The sequence below is a fragment of the Trematomus bernacchii genome, unplaced genomic scaffold (genome assembly GCF_902827165.1).
Source record: "Trematomus bernacchii unplaced genomic scaffold, fTreBer1.1, whole genome shotgun sequence".
Taxonomy (NCBI): domain Eukaryota; kingdom Metazoa; phylum Chordata; class Actinopteri; order Perciformes; family Nototheniidae; genus Trematomus; species Trematomus bernacchii.
In genome coordinates, this window is record NW_022987671.1 from 275,957 (window position 1) to 293,736 (window position 17,780).

The 17,780-nt window shown below is 43.3% G+C and overlaps 3 protein-coding genes across 7 annotated transcripts; 1 reads left to right on the forward strand and 2 right to left on the reverse strand.

Moving 5' to 3' along the window:
* Positions 1 to 802: 802 nt before the first annotated feature.
* On the forward strand, positions 803 to 9,403 carry LOC117487426 (late histone H2A.L3-like). Of its 5 annotated transcripts, none has more exons than XM_034136040.1 (2): positions 803 to 843; positions 9,055 to 9,403. In XM_034136040.1, the coding sequence occupies exons 1-2, from the start codon at positions 803 to 805 to the stop codon at positions 9,401 to 9,403; spliced, it is 390 nt and encodes a 129-aa protein (XP_033991931.1). The 5 variants fall into 5 exon arrangements, with proteins under 5 accessions (XP_033991931.1, XP_033991930.1, XP_033991932.1 ...); XM_034136039.1 differs by having other exon boundaries at positions 803 to 827; positions 9,039 to 9,403; XM_034136041.1 differs by having other exon boundaries at positions 803 to 821; positions 9,039 to 9,403.
* A 2,016-nt stretch (positions 9,404 to 11,419) lies between these two features.
* On the reverse strand, positions 11,420 to 12,195 carry LOC117487464 (histone H4-like). The gene is made up of 2 exons (XM_034136086.1): positions 12,091 to 12,195; positions 11,420 to 11,698 (listed from the first exon to the last, which is right to left on the reverse strand). The coding sequence occupies exons 1-2, from the start codon at positions 12,193 to 12,195 to the stop codon at positions 11,420 to 11,422; spliced, it is 384 nt and encodes a 127-aa protein (XP_033991977.1).
* Positions 12,196 to 16,660: 4,465 nt separating this feature from the next.
* On the reverse strand, positions 16,661 to 17,357 carry LOC117487411 (histone H1-like). The gene has a single exon (XM_034136023.1). The coding sequence runs from the start codon at positions 17,337 to 17,339 to the stop codon at positions 16,725 to 16,727; it is 615 nt and encodes a 204-aa protein (XP_033991914.1). The 5' UTR covers positions 17,340 to 17,357; the 3' UTR covers positions 16,661 to 16,724.
* Positions 17,358 to 17,780: the final 423 nt, after the last annotated feature.

Consider the following 17,780-nt stretch of genomic DNA (forward strand, 5'->3'; position numbering starts at 1 on the left):
ACTTAATCAAATTATTGTAATGACATCAAGTTTGTCCGTAACATAGTTGACAAACTGAGTAGTGAAAACATCCTTTCCCTTAAAATAAAATAACATAAAAAAATGTTTAAGCTTTGCAACTAGTGGATATGTTACACTGAGGAATATACTAACTTGAACCACTGATTGTTCTGTTGAGAAAGAACACTTTCTTTGTACTGTTTTGTTGATGTGAAATGCACCCTAAATTATAGAATCAGTCACATGCATGTATTTAGGTGGGTGTGCAATTTGAGTTATAATACGAAATATATTATTTAATAAGTTAATTACACACTGTAAATAATCATTAAGTATGACAGCTTTTTGAATGTCTTAATGTTATCTGCACATTGAGACTTTCGCTTCTTACATTACAGGAGTTTATATTCATCTGTGAACGGGTGAAAACAATTTCAGAAAATTCAGTCTCATTCTGAAAAGAATTCAGGCAGACCGACCGACCTGTTTTCTGATTGGACGATCACAGTTACGGATCAATCTGACCAATGAGCGTACAGCTGCGCTCCTATATAAACTGGTGAGAACTGTGATAGTTACTTTCTTCTTAACGTCGAAGAATAATCACATAGGAAATGTCTGGTCGCGGCAAAGGTGTTTTCTGCTAACCTAAACAGAAAATGTCATGAAGAGGCAAGACCGGAGTCTCGAAGAACAATAACATAGAAAATGTCTGGTCGCTGAAAAGGTGTTTTCTGCTAACCTAAACAGAAAATGTCAGGAAGAGGCAAGACCGGAGTCTCGAAGAACAATAACATAGAAAATGTCTGGTCGCGGAAAAGGTGCAGGTGCTGGAAAATGCCCGTAACTATAGTTGACCGTTTTTAAGTTTCGTTCTGAACGACCCTTTCCAACAGACTCAAAATGACTCGAAGAGGAAAGGAAGGAGGTGAAATAGGGTGAAAAAATACAAAAAAAATATATATATATATATATATATATATATATACAGGGGTGCAAACAACTTTCTCAGTGAGGTACTCAGATGAGTACCTTCGCGATTGTCAACGGGGGGGGGGTGGGGTGGTAGTGGAGTACAGCGCTTCGCGATTGTCAACGGGGGGGGGGGGGGGTGGTAGTGGAGTACAGAGCTTCATGACCGCGGATCACGTAGGGCTGCTGTACAGACCGACGTTAACAGCAGCCCTGTCTGTGCACACGGAGACCGACTCTGTCGTCCGGTGATCTAATGGCGCGTTTCCACTACAGCGCGGAGCACGGTTTAAGAGGGCTGTGACGTCAGCGGCCCGTCTTTGGTTGCGTTTCCACTTGGCCTAGTACCGGCCGGCGGGTCCTAATTCACAGTTTTTCTGGCCTCATAAAATCGCGGGTCTAGGGCCAGAGACAACGAGGCTGAGTCGGGCTGAGTATGCTAAACTAGAGAGAGCATCTCTGGAAAGGGGGCTACAACTACAACAAGATGGACATATTTGACCGTGATTTAATTGTAATACACGTTTCAAAATGATGCCGAAGTAACAACATATTGATACCGGTTAGTAAAAACCATGAATTAATGCTTTGTCAAGTCTGCAGACAGACGGCAGGGGAAAAACCTTTTAAAATGCTTGTTTTCTAAATGGAGATTGGCTAAGCTAACGCAGTATATGCTCCGACCGTCCACACTCACAACAACGGCCTATACAGACATAAATAAAGCAGCGACTGTATTCACCATGACACAGGCAGTATGTGGTTTGTACTTGTTTAACTTTTGTCTAGTTTCTGAACATATATGAGGAGCTGTGAGCTCTGAGTGCTAACAGCTAACGGCTGTGTTGTTTTTCTGGGGTTTTCTGAAGATCACGTCACGGCTCCGCCTACACTGCGTTACTATAGATACTGCCCCAGTTCCTAAACTGTAATGGAAATGCGCCATAAAGTGAGCCAGTCCTAACGAGGCCCAGCCATACCGAGCGGGGCCGAGCGAGGCCGTGTAGTGGAAACGCGCCATAACCGCCTTCTGGAAAAGCTTCACAAGTACGTCGGTACGCAAATGCGCTTTGTGACACAAGTGACGGTACGCATTTCAGATTGTTGCCGCGCATGCGTACCTGCGTACCAGTTATGTGCACCCCTGTATATATATACAAAAAAAAAAAAAAAAAAAAAAAATGTCTCTCCCTGGAAGCGTGCCATCTTTTGCTTCAAAATGTGGACAGTTTTGGGTTCGCCTGAACTTCACAGGCTCAGGAGAACCCCCTAGTCGTGAATATGTTGGAGAATCACTGTTATTTGATACCTGCTGGATCAATACAAATGATGTATATTCCTTCATAGCACTGCCAAACAGAAAGGAGTTTGAACTCTGCTTTTTGCTAGAAACTCCACTGAGACGTTCTCACAACTAAATCCTCAGATCCCAAGTGGAAAGACTGGACTTTCGAATCTTCCATTCAAATGGACATCTCAAACATCATTGTTAAATTCTGGACTGGCCGTATTCCAGACCATGATGTTGAGACCTATTTGAAGAGATATGGAAATATAATCAGCAAATACAAACCAGTAGATACATTTGGGATATGGTATGGAGTGAGAAAATACAAAATTAAGATGAATCGAAACAGTGATGGTGAGATCCAAAATCTCCCAAATTCGATATCTCTCGGCCCCTATAATGGCAGAATAATTTATCCAGGGCAATCCGTCACCTGTTTCATCTGCAACTCAGCTGACCATCAGGTCAGAAAATGCACCACAGTGAAATGTTGGAGATGCAATGAACTGGGCCACAAGGCTAAAGACTGCAATTCAGACAGTCTCTGCAACCTGTGTGGAAAGATTGGACACAACTTCTTCAACTGCCCATCTTCTTATGTAAACAAGGCAAAAACCCAGCAGCAGCCTCGTCCTGCAGCCCAAAAGCAGCCTGGCCCTCCTTCAGTTACCCAGCAGCAGCCTGGTCCTCCTTCAGTCACCCAGCAGCAGCCCCGCCCTGCAGCCCAGCAGCAGCCCGGTCCTTCAGTCCAGCAGCCCGGACCCGGTCCTCGACCTGCAGCCCAGCAGCAGCCCGGTCCCGGTCCTTCAGCCCAGCAGCCCGGTCCCGGCCCTCGACCTGCAGCCCAGCAGCAGCCTGGTCCTCGTCCTTCAGCCCAGCAGCCCGGTCCCGGTCCTGGTCCTTCAGCCCAGCAGCAGCCTGGTCCTGGTCCTCGTACTTCAGCCCAGCAGCCCGGTCCCGGTCCCGGCCCTTCAGCCCAGCAGCAGCCTGGTCCTGGTCCTCGTTCTTCAGCCCAGCAGCAGCCCGGTCCCGGTCCCGGTCCTTCAGCCCAGCAGCAGCCTGGTCCTGGTCCTCGTCCTTCAGCCCAGCAGCAGCCTGATCGTCGTCCTGCCAGCAAGGATGTCCCTCTCCCTGATGATCAACAGCCTTCATCTCCTGAAGACGACTCTCCACCCCTGTCAGGTGAAGGCAAACTAACCATTGACAGTGATGTAGAGAGTGAGTACAGCTCTGACAGTGAGATTGAAGATGATAAATACTATGAGAGTGTGAGCGAAAGCCCAGGATCTGACTCTAGCCCTGACAGCCTTACAGCTGGTCAGCGAGTCAACATGCCCCTCTACTCGCCCCCTGAGAGTCACTCGGGGTCTTTTTCACAGACTCCGGATTATCCAGACCCCCCGTGTGAGGCTCAGAGGGAAGCCCCGTTTGAGGTCTCTAAAAAAAAGAGACCTGCAAGCAGAAACTTGAACAAAATAGAAAAACGGGCTAATTTAGAGACAATATAAAACCAACATGAGCTTCATAAACGTCGCTACTTGCAATGTACGTGGTATTCAGTCTAAGAACTTTCGAGAGAGGAAAATGAAATATTTATTGGACACTAACTATGATTTCCTCTTTACGCAGGAACTTAGGCCCCGCTCACACGGGAACGTTTGCGTTTATGCACAGTATGCGTATTCAAAAAAGTCTTCCGTTCACGTGCATTTGTTTCATTTAACGTGTCTGTTCAAACGAGGCCGCTGGAAACGCTGTAGTACATATGCCGGGACTGTAAGTGGCGCTGTAACTTCCGCCAAAATACACCAAAAGCAGCGAAGAAGAGCAGCCCGAGCAGCCCCGCAGCAATGTTGCCATGGCTACCCTTCTGTTTAAGCCCCGCGGTGTATTTAGCAACATGTAGTTCATGTAATTCTCCATGTCCACTTGTTGCTGATGGTTGTGGTAGAGGAGCTGTAGATTTTGCACTAATATCTGTAGCATGGTCAGTAGCAGTAGCTACTGACAGGAGGAAGTGTGTGTGGCGATTGCTGGTATTCAGCGGGATATAGTAATTTCCTCAGCATATGGATAAATGCAACGGGGAAGTTAACTGAAAGAAACCGAATCTGTGGATATTGCATCGACCGACCAAGAAGCACGTCTCCGTGGAGAGGACGCGCTCAGAAAGAGAGATATTCTCTACAAACACCGGGTGAGATCGCTCCTTTGTCAATATAATGGATCAATGCATGAAATCTGACTCTGTTTATTTTGTTTAAGGAGTATATTGGGCGTTAACAATTCTGGTTTGCCTTTTATAATATTATTTCATTCAAGAACCCCTTGTGCGTTTAATTAACACAGCTATTTTTGATAGTTGCTACAGCAGTGAGCAGGAGAGGTGTGGAGAGGTGGGGCTATCGCTATTTTTTCAGGAAATATTCGTATAGAGGTGATTACACGGACTCGGTTGACCCCCCAGAGCGTTTCGTTTGCAAATCTATCCACCTTGGGACCCGTTATCGTTTGTGGGGTCAGTTTCTATCGGCCTCGTGTAAATAATAGGGCTATACGCACGCGAAACTATGCAGATACAAGCAGTTTTCTCCTCGTGTAAACGGCGCCTCACCCCTAGATTCCACCGGGTCCGTCTGCGGCGCGTTACGGACGCGTTACGGACGCGTTACGGCTGCGCCGCGGTGCTCAAGGTGATCGCGGCCACTCTAGTCAATGGGTGCTATTCCACCACACGTGGCGCGTTACGGCTCAGACGCGTCCCAGAAGCGTCCCAGAAGCGGCTCGGCGCAGGGCTTTTCTAAAATTAGGATCGAATCCTATTTTTGTCGCGGCGCAGCCGTAACGTAAGGTCGGGCAGGCAGGAAGTGGAACGTTCAGAGCTATATAGACCTATATATATACACACACACAAACTAATTTTGCAGACCCTATCCCTCCGTAGTCTTTCAAGTAGGAGGAGAAATGCCAGCGTTCTCCTCCGGTTTACAGGCACTGTGTAAATTATATATATAGAATAATTATGATGATGAATGCATTTTTTTTACCACTAAAATACAGCAACACATCTTTGATTCATGTCGTTTATAACTGGAATATTACAGTTATTATTAACTTTGTCTGTACAAAGTAGCCTGTCCAGGAAATATGCCCAAATCAACAAAAACTGCGAGCCGGCAGGCAAGACTCTCCGCTTCTGAAATGCTTCTGAAACGCGCCTGGTAGGGTATGACGCCGGAGGAGGCCGGACCAAAACCGCGACGCGCCCGTAACGCGCCGCAGACGGACCCGGTGGAATCTAGGGGTTACTGAATACCACCGGGGATGTTGACGATGTATGTAAAATGTGGCACAAAGGAGAATGTATTATCTCCATCGGAGATAGCAGAGCTGATGGAGTTGGCATTTTCTTCAAGGAAAGGGACATTACTATTATTAGAAGAAGGGACATAATTCCAGGAAGGCTGCTTATGGTGGATTGTTTTTATAAAAATGAAAAATATCGACTTATTAATATTTATACTGCCCCTGACGCAACAAATAAGTTACAAATATTTAGAAAACTTAGAGAAATTTTAACAGTGGGTTATAAAATTATATTAGGTGGAGATTTTAATACAGTAACGGAAGATATAGATAGGTGTAGTACAGCTGTTTTTAAATTGAGGGCGGAAGGAAAACTGCTGAAAGAAATCTGCAGCGATGCAGGCCTCATCGATGTCTGTCGCTCACTTAACCCCGCAGGAATAGATTTTACGAGATACGATAAAACGACAAAAACCCGTATAGACAGGATGTATGTATCTAATCACTTCTCTGTTACAACCTATAAAACCATTTTTAGTGACTTTTCGGATCATCTTTTGGTCCAAACGTCGTTGTCCTCCGGAGCCCCTTCCACTAGAGCAGACCTGGGCATCGTACGGCCCCCGGGCCACATACGGCCCTTTGGTTGACTCTGACCGGCCCGTGTAAGGCTAATTGGAAATTACAAAATAAACATATTTTCTAACTTTACCTCATGCATGGACTAAAGCTGCATTGCTTTTATTTTGAAGTTGTTTTTTATTCACGTGCATAATGACGCAATACGTATATCAAGACGTGCACATTATTGGATCCTTGTCACAAGACGACTTTAGCCCTCAAAAAAATGTCCGCTAAAAAAAGAAAGGTAGATGCTGAATGCAGGGTTTTCAACAAAAATTGGACTGCTAAGTATTTATTTACTGAAGTCGGAGGTAAAACCGTGTGTTTAGTTTGCGGGGAGCAGATCGCCGTGTTTAAGGAGTACAATGTGAGTCGACATTACGAGACGAAACACGCGGAGAAATATAAAAACTTGACTGACGCTGAAAGGGCGCGGACATCGGAAGCTTTGCTAGCTAAGCTGCAAAAGCAGCAAGGCTTTTTTACCAAGCTTCACACATCCAGTGATGCAGCAACCATGACCAGCTTTGTGATATCCCACAAAATTGCTAAAAACAGTAAGCCGTTCTCGGAGGGGGAGTTTGTCAAAGAGTGCTTGGTGGACTCTGCAGCACTAATATGCCCTGAAAAAAAAGCCGCATTTGAGCAAGTCCCGCTGTCCAGGCGAACCGTGACTAGAAGGATCGAGGACATTGCGGGGAATCTGGAGCTTCAGCTGCAACGTGAAGTGGCAAGTTACGACTTTTTCTCCTTGGCTTTGGACGAGAGCTGTGATGTCCGCGACACAGCCCAGTTACTCGTATTCGTCCGCGGGATAACACCGGACTTCAAGATTACGGAGGAGCTGGCAGCAATGCGGTCGATGAAAGGGACGACGACAGGGAGCGATCTGTTCACGGAGGTAAACGAGTGCATGGACACGCTGGGACTGAAATGGGACAGACTGGCAGGTGTCACAACGGACGGTTGTCCAAATCTTACCGGAAATAATGTCGGACTTTTGAAACGTATGCAAGATAAAGTGACTGAAATTGACGCGGATCAGAAACTGGTCTTTTTGCATTGTATTATACACCAACATGTGTTGTGCAAGTCAGTGCTAAAACTTAACCATGTTATTGATGTTGTTACTAAAATAGTAAACTTCATCAGGGCAAGAGCTTTGAACCACAGACAGTTTATCGCACTTTTGGAGGAGCATGAGACTGAGCATTGTGACATCGGCTACCACACAGCTATCAGATGGCTCAGCCTGGGCAAAGTGCTAAAAAGAGTTTGGGACCTGAAAGCAGAGATTCGAGAGTTTTGTGAGAAGAAAGGCAAAGACTTCCCAGAGCTCTCAGATGAGGACTGGATGGCAGATTTTGCATTTGCTGTTGATGTGACTGCACTGATGAATGAACTGAATACCAAACTGCAAGGCAAGGGCCTTTTTGTTCATGAAATGCACAGCCTGGTGAAGGCTTTCATGACAAAGATGCAGTTTCTTTCAAGCCAACTGGAGAGCAACAATCTCACTCACATGCAAACCCTGAAAGAAGTCACACCATCAGCTGATCACCTCCGCAGGTACTCATCCATGTTGGGAGCATTGCATGGTGAGTTTTCGAGGCGATTTGAAGATCTCAGAAAAATCGAGGATGAAATGCACCTGATTTCCTCTCCCTTTACCTGCAGTGTGGATAATGCACCCAGTGATGTTCAGCTGGAACTCATCGACCTGCAGTCTGATGCAGTACTGGCAGAGCACTTTAAGTCAGGATCTCTGCTGGATTTCTACTCTTCTCTCAAGGAGGAGAACTTTCCAAACATGAGGAGACATGCTCAGAAGATGTTGGTTCTCTTTGGCTCGACCTACATATGTGAACAAACATTTTCAATTATGAAGTTTACGAAATCCAGGTATAGATCCTCTCTCACTGATGATCATCTGTCAGCTGTGCTTCGCATCTCCACCTCAGACATTCAACCTGACTTTGATGCACTCGTTAAAGCCCAGCAGAGACTAGATTTCTCTCACTGAACAAGAAAAGAGAACTTAAAAACACCAAATGAGGTGGTTAGACTACAAATGTTGGCATGTAAAGGCACCAACTAGCAGTGAACTGGGACACTTTCTTTGGAAGCCTTTTTCTCAAAATCACAGTTCAGTGATGTTTAGTGACAGTTCAATATGATGTATCTTCCTTAATATTTGGAGTACAAAGACAATATTGTGATGTCTTTAGAATGCTAAGAACCTCTTTCCAACAGTAAATCAAACTCAAAATGTGTTTGAGTGAATGTGACTGAAAATGTTCACTAATATGAGTCACAAATGGTGAAAAACGTTCATTTTGTTTACCATTGTTTTGGGAAATTTGATTTAATAAATGACATTTTTTTGTAAGGCAACCTCACTTTTTCATTGCTTAACTATAACATATACTCTTACCAGCTTGTCAAAACAATGTTATTTACTGCTTTTTATAAAGAAATACAATTAATATTATGCAGAATTGAGTTCAGCCTTTTGGCCCGGCCCTCCACAATATTTTCAGTTTCTCATGTGGCCCCATGGAAAAAATAATTGCCCACCCCTGCACTAGAGGCTTCTGGAAACTGAACACACAGTGCCTAAAAAATACTTGTGTTTCAACAGAATTAAAACTGGAAATACAAAAAATTATACAATTGAGATGCTTAACAAACTCTGACATCAAATTATGGGAAACATTAAAAAGTAGGTTAAAATGTTTTTTCAAATTTAAATGTAGGGAACTCAATAAAGCAAAAAATATTAAATATGAATCATTAATCAAACAATACATTCATTTAAAGCAGATGAAAGTTAAAAAAAAAAGCAAAGGTGCAGGAAAGGTTAGGGCGAAGGCCAAGACTCGCTCATCCCGTGCCGGGCTCCAGTTCCCCGTCGGCCGTGTCCATAGGCATCTGAGGAAGGGTAACTACGCCCATCGTGTCGGTGCAGGAGCCCCGGTGTACCTGGCCGCTGTGCTGGAGTACCTGACCGCTGAGATCCTGGAGCTGGCTGGAAACGCCGCCCGGGACAACAAGAAGAGCCGTATCATCCCCCGCCACCTGCAGCTCGCCGTCCGCAACGACGAGGAGCTCAACAAGCTGCTGGGAGGAGTGACCATTGCTCAGGGAGGTGTGCTGCCCAACATCCAGGCTGTGCTGCTGCCCAAGAAGACCGAGAAGGCTGCCAAGAAGTGAACACCCTGATCCCGCTTCAACAAACACCCCAAAGGCTCTTTTAAGAGCCACCCACTTCCAACTAAAGAACATTCCCCTCTTCACTACAGAAATGCTTAATGGCACAGAACAGTGATCTCCCCCCTTGCCCTATGTATTGAGTTGTACAACATATACAACATGTCATATATTACATATACCAAGTCACTCAACTAAAAACACCCACATTATAGAGCAATATACACTTGAAACATAACCCTAAATTACTAATAATGATATAATTTGTATTTGTTGGGTTGTAGCCTCTAAAGTAAAGCTTTATTTAAACTAAAGCAAACTCCTTTTCACACTTTCCTTCGTACATCCAGCAGGTTAATCATCACATTCTCAAATGAATAGCGGTGTGGTTTCTACATCTGTCTGTCCACATGCATAAAGCCACAACGTTTGTTGGACCCATCATTAATGTTTAATGTAGTTTACACTACACTATATCAGTATTACTTATTGGCAGGTATCTGCAGTTCACCGATCAATAGCGTACCGTAACATTTAAGCACTCAATTGTATCTTTTGCCCACACGCACATTGAAATGAATACAACTGGTTATATTTCGTTCCAGCCTTTATCCACCAGATGTCAGTGTTCACCAACAAATGTTTGGAGCAGAACGAAAATAGTGGCTCTATTGTAGTGGATTAAATATTAACACATTTGTCTTTCTAACAGTTCTTTATTTATTTTGTATTAGCATTTTAAGAAATTAGGTACATCTAGGTACATATATTAATGAAGTTATTATCTCTTAGCCAATTAGCAGTTATTTAATGTGACCATTGTATATTATACCGTTAGGAGTTAGTTTAGTAGTTCTAAAACATACATGGCACAAACTATTATACAGCACTATTTCAAGATTAGATAAGCATGTAAATAGTAACATCTTGAAGAACATTGTTTAAACTAAACTGTATGTTATAGAGAGCCCACAGTTAGATGCAAGTGTCTTATCATGAAATGACACACTGCAAGTGCAGCAGTGTCCACTCAGCAATAGATGTATACAACATTATCGACTATGATGTTCAAACACGAATACTACAGTGTGTACACTTCAGGACTTGTTCATATATACATATATCTCAGGACTAATAATTATAAACAAGTTTACTATTACAGCTATTTGTTACAGTGTAGGATTAACATATATTGATAACTCGATACTGAGCATGCGCACGCACCGAGTTTAGGTTATCGATGTACTCTCACCAGGGACTAAGTACTACCATACCAAAATAATACTGTACAGTGGTGCAATAGTATCACACTACACTCAAAACAAACATCTATAACGAAATGACTAACATACAGGAATAAATCAGCCAATAACGTAATATTACAAACGGCACCACTCAGATTCCAAATTGTTGTGTACAATAAGAGTCACTCTTAAAATATTGTAAAATGAGTAGCCTCTTTAAAGTGGACCTATCATGCTATATTTGAATAATATATTGTAGGGCCATACCCATATAAAACATGTCTGTGAAGTTTTTTTTTCAAAATACCAAACAGATCATGCATTTTAGCCATGCCTCATTTCGCTCTATTTGCTCTTTTCCAGCCCTGTTTTTGCAAGGGCTGATTCTGTGAGAAGTCTTCTTCGCTGCTTTTGTGGCACACTACAGCACCACTTACAGGCCTGGCATATGTACTACAGCGTCTCCAGCGCTTTCACGGCAATGGCCGTGGCCGTGGTCCAACCCCCCATTCCCCTGATAGGTGGAGAGTTGCCCATATAGGCGGAGCTATCTGTTTCTGACGTCAGAACAATTTCAAATCTGTATCAACTCCGTTGCAGCCCCGTTTTTAGAGATTTGGGTATGGAGGAAAAGAGAGGGTTGTGTTTTCTGACACACCGGGGACACATATTCATGTATAAAAGACGTACAAAAGTGCATTTTGCATGAGAGGTCCCCTTTAAGTAAAGTGGGTGGCTCTTAAAAGAGCCTTTGTGTGATTCAGTCAGTATGAGTTTATCCTCCGAAGCCGTACAGGGTGCGGCCCTGCCTCTTCAGAGCGTACACCACATCCATGGCGGTCACAGTCTTCCTCTTGGCGTGCTCGGTGTAGGTGACGGCATCACGGATCACGTTCTCCAGGAACACCTTCAGCACACCTCGGGTCTCTTCGTAGATCAGACCGGAGATACGCTTCACTCCGCGAGCCAAACGACGGATGGCGGGCTTTGTGATGCCCTGGATGTTATTACGGAGCACTTTACGGTGGCGCTTAGCGCCTCCTTTGCCTAGTCCCTTTTTTTTTTTTAGAAAACTTTATTTTAAATTATTTGGGCAGTACATGATATACAAAAGTTACATTAATAATACACATAACACAAAATGCATACATATATAAATAACATAAAGAGAGCACGTTTATATTCCAATGAGACTCAGTTCGGTCACAGACTCAAAATGCCCCATGGCAGAGTCTGGGATTTGTCCAGAGTTTTTCTTCTCCTTAGTTCAGTAAGTATTTGTTTCACGATGGTGCCACTGTTTATTATCGTCTGATTTAGTATCATCTTGCACCTTGTTTTCCAGATTTTCATACATGTGATACAAATTACCAGCTGAAAAAGTTCCCTGTGTTTTATGTCCATCCCCTCATCCAGAATACAATACATAATTGAGGCATATTCTACATTGAACTCCAAACCGATGCCCCGTAGGAGCGACCACACCTCCTCGGCTCTGTAGCAGTCCATGAGGAGGTGCTGTAAAGTTTCGTCTTCCTCACAGTTAATCATGGGGCATGTTCTAGTTTTCACATAGCAGCTCCATGAGACCACAACTCTGACGGCAAGTCTGTTAACCGATATCAGCCACCTCACGTCTCTCATGCTCTCCGATAATTGTTTCCTTTTAACTAATTTCAAGACTTCGTTACCTTCGTCAGGTGTTTTTGTATGTTATATAACCTCCATATTTGAAATAATTTACCATTTTAAAAATGACTCTATTCGGTAATCCGATCCAATTAATCTCTAAATGCTGAAGTTCAGTTATGAAGTCACCATAAACTAGTTTGTAATATGGTCCATTTCTAGCTCTGCCTCTTCTTTTGTTCCATCCCATTTTTCCATCCTCAACCCAAGGTGCTTTCCTATTTATTGCAGCCGAGATGTTTTTTACAAAGGTCATTTTTAGTTTAATGCCCAGGTCTATGGCTCCCAGGACTCCATATTCCCTACTTTTAAATAACAAATTACATTTAGTAACCTCCCTTGTTGTACCCCACAGCAAATTGACACACTGTTTGTTTAATTGCATAATTATTTGGGTAGGTGGGGGGAAAATGTTTGCTAGAAAAGGGATCTTGCTAAGTATGAATGATTTTATTATGTTTATTCTTGATTTATAATTTGTATTTTTATTCTCCCATTGTTTAACTTGTTCTTTGACTTCTCTTAGTTTGTTCTCCCAATTGAGTTCAGCACAGTTGTCGCTACAAATAGTTATTCCAAGTATTTTAATTTCTTTTTTCACTTGAATGTTGATGTCGCGTTTGGCATCGTCGGTGCCGATCCAAACACCTTCAGTTTTGTTGTGGTTTAATTTAGCTCCTGATGCCAATTCATATAAGTTTAGGTGGTTTGTTAGAACATCCATTTCTTGTTGGTTTTTTATAATAACAGTGACATCGTCTGCATAGGCGATGGCAGTTATTTTGGGCGCATGGCCAACTGGTGTTCCTGATATTAACCTGTCATTGTTTATTATTTTAATTAATGGACTTATGGCTAGCACGTATAGAACTGCGCGTAGAGGGCACCCCTGCTTAACCGTCTTTCAACATTAAATGCATTTGTTAACACACTGTTTACATTTACACAGACACAAGATTTAAAATACAGACACTTAATCATGTTTATGAAGGCTTCAGGAAATCCGTAGGCCTTCAACACCGACCATAAGTAATCTCTGGATAAATAGTCGAAGGCTTTTTTTTGATCAAGTCCAATAATAAAAAAACCTTTTTCTTCTTTTAGTTTATTTATGATTTCTCTTAAAATTGATAAGTTGTCCCACATAAGGCGACCTTTTATAGCACATGTTTGCTCTTTATCTATTATTTTATCTAGTATATCTGTTCATCTATTCATTATTATTTTTGCTAGTATCTTATAATCAGTATTCATTATAGTTAAATGTCTGTAATTATCTATATCAGTTTCATCGTTTTTTTTATATAGTAGAGTCAAGACACCTTCATAAAATGAGTCCCCCATACAACCACTGCTGAGACCTTCATTAAACATAGAGGTTAGTAAGTTTAAAACATCATCAGATAATAGTTGATAAAACTCAGTGGGCAGGCCATCAGGACCGGGGCTCTTACCAACATTCAGCTCTTTTACCGCCTGGATCACCTCGTCTTTTCTAATTTCACCGAGAAGGAAATCAAAGTCTTGGATGTTGTACGGAGGGATAGTTCCCAAAAGAGTTTTAACACAGTCCGTTTCAATGTCTATTTTTTTATATGCTTCAGAACATAAATCTCTTATCACTTCTCGTTTCTGTTTTTCATTATACACAATACAACCTTCTTGATTTTTGTATACATTTGATGAATTTTCTTTGAATTTTCTTTTGGTTAGTTTTAATGGCTTGTGCCAAGTTGCCACTTTGATCTATTTCAGATGGTGTATGAATATTATATAATGATTCCTGGTTTAATTGATCAATTTCAGTTTTTAATTTAGATATATTTTCTTTTACCGTTTTAGTTTTAACTTTAATCTGCTTTAAATGAATATATTGTTTGATTAATGATTCATATTTAATATTATTTGCTTTATTTAATTCTCTACATTTACATTTGAAAATACGTTTTAACCTAATTTTTAATGTTTCCCATAATTTGATGTCAGAGTTTGTTAAACATCTCAATTGTATTATTTTTTGTATTTCCAGTTTTAGTTCTTTTGAAACACAAGTATTTTTTAGCTAAATGGACTATTCGACTTCAGCCTTGGCCTTTGCTCAGGCTTTTCCTCCGGTCTTGCCTCTTCCAGATATTTTCAGTTTAGGTTCGCACAAAATAATAGTTCTCTAGCAACAAGAGGTGCCTTATCAGTGGCGTAACAAGGTTGTGATTGGCCCCGGTGCAAATATTGTTTTGGGGCCCCCTCCCCCCATCGCCCCAAACATAAGCGCACGCTGATGCGCTCACACACGCACGGACATAGAGAGGCGAAGTCCCGCCCATCTACTTCCGACCCATGGGACCTTATTTTGGAAAAAATATGTATTGAAGTCAAACGGGATCGAAAGATAATCTTTCTCTCCCCATTGACTTCAATACATACTTTTTCCGAAATAAGGTCCCATGGAGCTCCCCCGGAAAGGGAGGGACTTCGCCTCTCTATACACAACCACTCAGAAGCGCCACATGTATAGGCTGACAACAGCCTACCCTGGCCTCAGACCACCACAGCCTGACAACAGCACAGTGAACTAAGAAGAGGATTAAACCTGTTTCCTTGATGTTTGTCTCTGGGGAATGGGCCGGTAGGCCTACATAGACCGGTTGCTATAATATAGCTTTTGATCTTGGCGTCGGGGGTCTCAATAGCTCCATAGAGTCCCCTATCGGTTGGGGCCCTTGGGGGAATTGTTGGACCACCGCCGGGCACAGCCAAATCCAGCCTCTCCTCCTGGCTGGCTGGAGAAGAAGGTTGCACATGCAGCCACAGCCACGGCACGGATACAGCTTCACTTGTGGAGCTAGATGGCAATGATGGTGGTGAGGCAGGTGAGCTATCGATAGCCTCCGGCTCCGGCTGCCGCTGCACGTCAACAATAGCCGCGTTCACACCAAGTACTTTGCCGTACTCAGTGCCGGCACTCAGTGCCCCGGCACTTATTACCCCGCGTTCACACCGGAATAAATTCCCTGAGGGAAGATTACGCAAATGAGCCGCTGACGTCACTTCGTCTTCTTCTGCTTTGGGTTTACTGGCAGGCCGCAAACAACTTCACGGCGTATACTGCCACCCGGAGTCCCCGAAGTTGGGGACTGGCTTCAGTAGAAGCTGCTGGGACTCCCAGCAGCTTCTACTGAAGCCTTCAGAGTAAATCGCCAGAACGCCGACACCTCCTCATCTCCACCGCTCCCATGTTTTATTTTGTGTTGCCATAAATTAGTCTCTCTGTGTTTGTGCGCTGGGCGAATGCTAATGCTAATAATGCTAAAGCGAGGATAATAAAATGGCGGCTCTACAAAACATTTCAAAGTTTTACGGGGCGTGGTTTGCAATTCGCCCAGCCAATCAGAACTGGGGCACTTTTTTCCCCCAGGAAAGTACCATCTCTCAGCAGGCACTAAAAATGGGGGTAAAAGTTCCCGGGATTAAGTGCTCTTTTTGGTGTGAACGCGACATAAGGGGAACTAACGGAACTAAACGCGAAAAGTACGGTGAAAAGTACTCCGGTGTGAACGCGCCTATTGCTAACGTTAGCGCTCGATTTCGAGGACGATGTATGACCAAAAAAACGGTCTAAATTTGTCCGTTTAGCTGTTACATCTCCTTGTTTAGCTGTTACATCTCCTTGTTCTCTGGATGTTTTATTTCTAGTCTTTTAATTTCTCTTATGTACAATGCGATACGATACGATATTACTTTATTTGTCAGATCAAGACTGAAATTTGACTTGCGTCACAGCAGCTCCATGTCCAACATCAACAGACAAATATCCAGACAAAAATACATGAAACACAAACAACAAACATTTAACATAACAGCACAATCAGTGAGAGAAAAGCTGCTCAAAGAGCCTTCAGCGTGCATTTGATCTGGGATGTAGCTCTGTATTTACTGTGAGGATTGACTGATGCACAAAGGAGTGCTTCAGTCTGACTTTATTGAATCGTGGGACCCTGTATCTCCGATTAGATGGTAGCAGTTCATATTCACTGTTCAGAACATGGTTTGGGTCAGAGATTGTTGTTGGACAGCCTCACTAGGTTGTTATGATAGGCTGATGATATACATGTAAGGGATAATGTTTTAGAGAATATGTAAGTAGATGTCTTTATAACAATATAATAAAAATGTATTGTACTAAGAGGAAATAGATGAATGTAGTATATCAGGTAACATGTTAGTCATGTTTCATACAAGTCATCTTTATATCAGTTAATTAACTTCTTGTAAAACAAGGTACTCTGGTGTTGCAAAATATAAACATGTCATATTAAAACAGGAGAAGTGCTCTTTTGGTGTATGTGGGTGGCTCTTAAAAGAGCCTTTTGTAGATGAAGTAGATGATCTGTTTACTTCTTCGCTGCTTTCCTGGCTGGTGCCTTCTTCGCTGCTTTGGCAGCTGGTTTAACCACCTTCTTCACAGCTTTCTTGGGGGTTGCGGTCTTCTTGGGGGTCGCTGCCTTCTTGGGTGCTGCCTTCTTGGCCGCCACCTTCTTCTTCGGGCTCTTAGTGATCTTCACGGGGGTTTTCTTGGCAGGAGTAGCAGGCTTCTTCGCCCTCTTGGGTGTTACTGCCTTCTTGGCGGCTGGCTTCTTAGCGGCGGGTTTCTTCGCTGCTGCTGCCGGCTTCTTGGCTTTGACTGCGGGCTTCTTCGCTACCTTCTTGGGCTTCTCGGCGGGCTTGGCTGCCTTGAAGGAGCCGCTAGCTCCGGATCCCTTGACCTGCACCAGGGCTCCATTCTCCACCAACTTCTTCACGGCGCGTTTCACCTGGTTGGCGTTGTCGATGCCTTTAACGGCCAGCTCCTTCTTCAGGGCGACATAGGAAATCCCTTTACGCTCCTTGGAGGCGGTGACGGCATTCAGCACGAGATCAGCGGCGCTGGGGCCTGCCTTCTTCGGCTTGGTGGCTCTCTTCTTCGGGGATTTGGCCGGTGCGGCGGCAGCGGGAGCGGATTCTGCCATGTTGCTTTCAAAGTAGATTCTCTGGTCTTGGTGAGACTGATAGAGAAATCCCAGCATAGAGCGGAACTTAAACACACCATGAGAACCGTAGAGACTCAATCTCAGCCTGTCTCACAGGAGCAGCAGGCATACTGTGCCACTTTGTGTTTTCTCTTCACGAACAAATGTAATAAAATCACACCTGGAGGGAACCATATATTGTAAACTTCACCTTAAACGATAGCAAAGGAGTTTATCTTCATGTAAAAGTGAAATTGACCTCAATATTGTGTTATTATTTTAATGGGAAGCCTTTCGACCTCCCTCAAATGCTGCCGTGTGAGTCATAAATATGTGACTTTCCTCTCTAATTTCCCTCTTAAATGCTTTAAAATACTTTCAAATTCGACTTAAACTAGTTGGGCATAGAAATAAGATGTTTGGTTAAAGACCTAACCTAAA

What these genes read in the sequence shown, in the direction of transcription:
- LOC117487411 (XM_034136023.1), bottom strand. Translation starts at nt 17,339, where the DNA reads ATGGCAGAATCCGCTCCCGCTGCCGCCGCACCGGCCAAATCCCCGAAG.
- LOC117487464 (XM_034136086.1), bottom strand. Translation starts at nt 12,195, where the DNA reads ATGATTAACTGTGAGGAAGACGAAACTTTACAGCACCTCCTCATGGAC. An exon ending in GCATCGGTTTGGAGTTCAAT is followed by an intron (nt 11,699 to 12,090) that starts GTAGAATATGCC and finishes AAAAAAAAAAAG; the next exon opens with GGACTAGGCAAAGGAGGCGC.
- LOC117487426 (XM_034136040.1), top strand. Translation starts at nt 803, where the DNA reads ATGTCTGGTCGCGGAAAAGGTGCAGGTGCTGGAAAATGCCC. An exon ending in GCAGGTGCTGGAAAATGCCC is followed by an intron (nt 844 to 9,054) that starts GTAACTATAGTT and finishes AGGAAAGGTTAG; the next exon opens with GGCGAAGGCCAAGACTCGCT.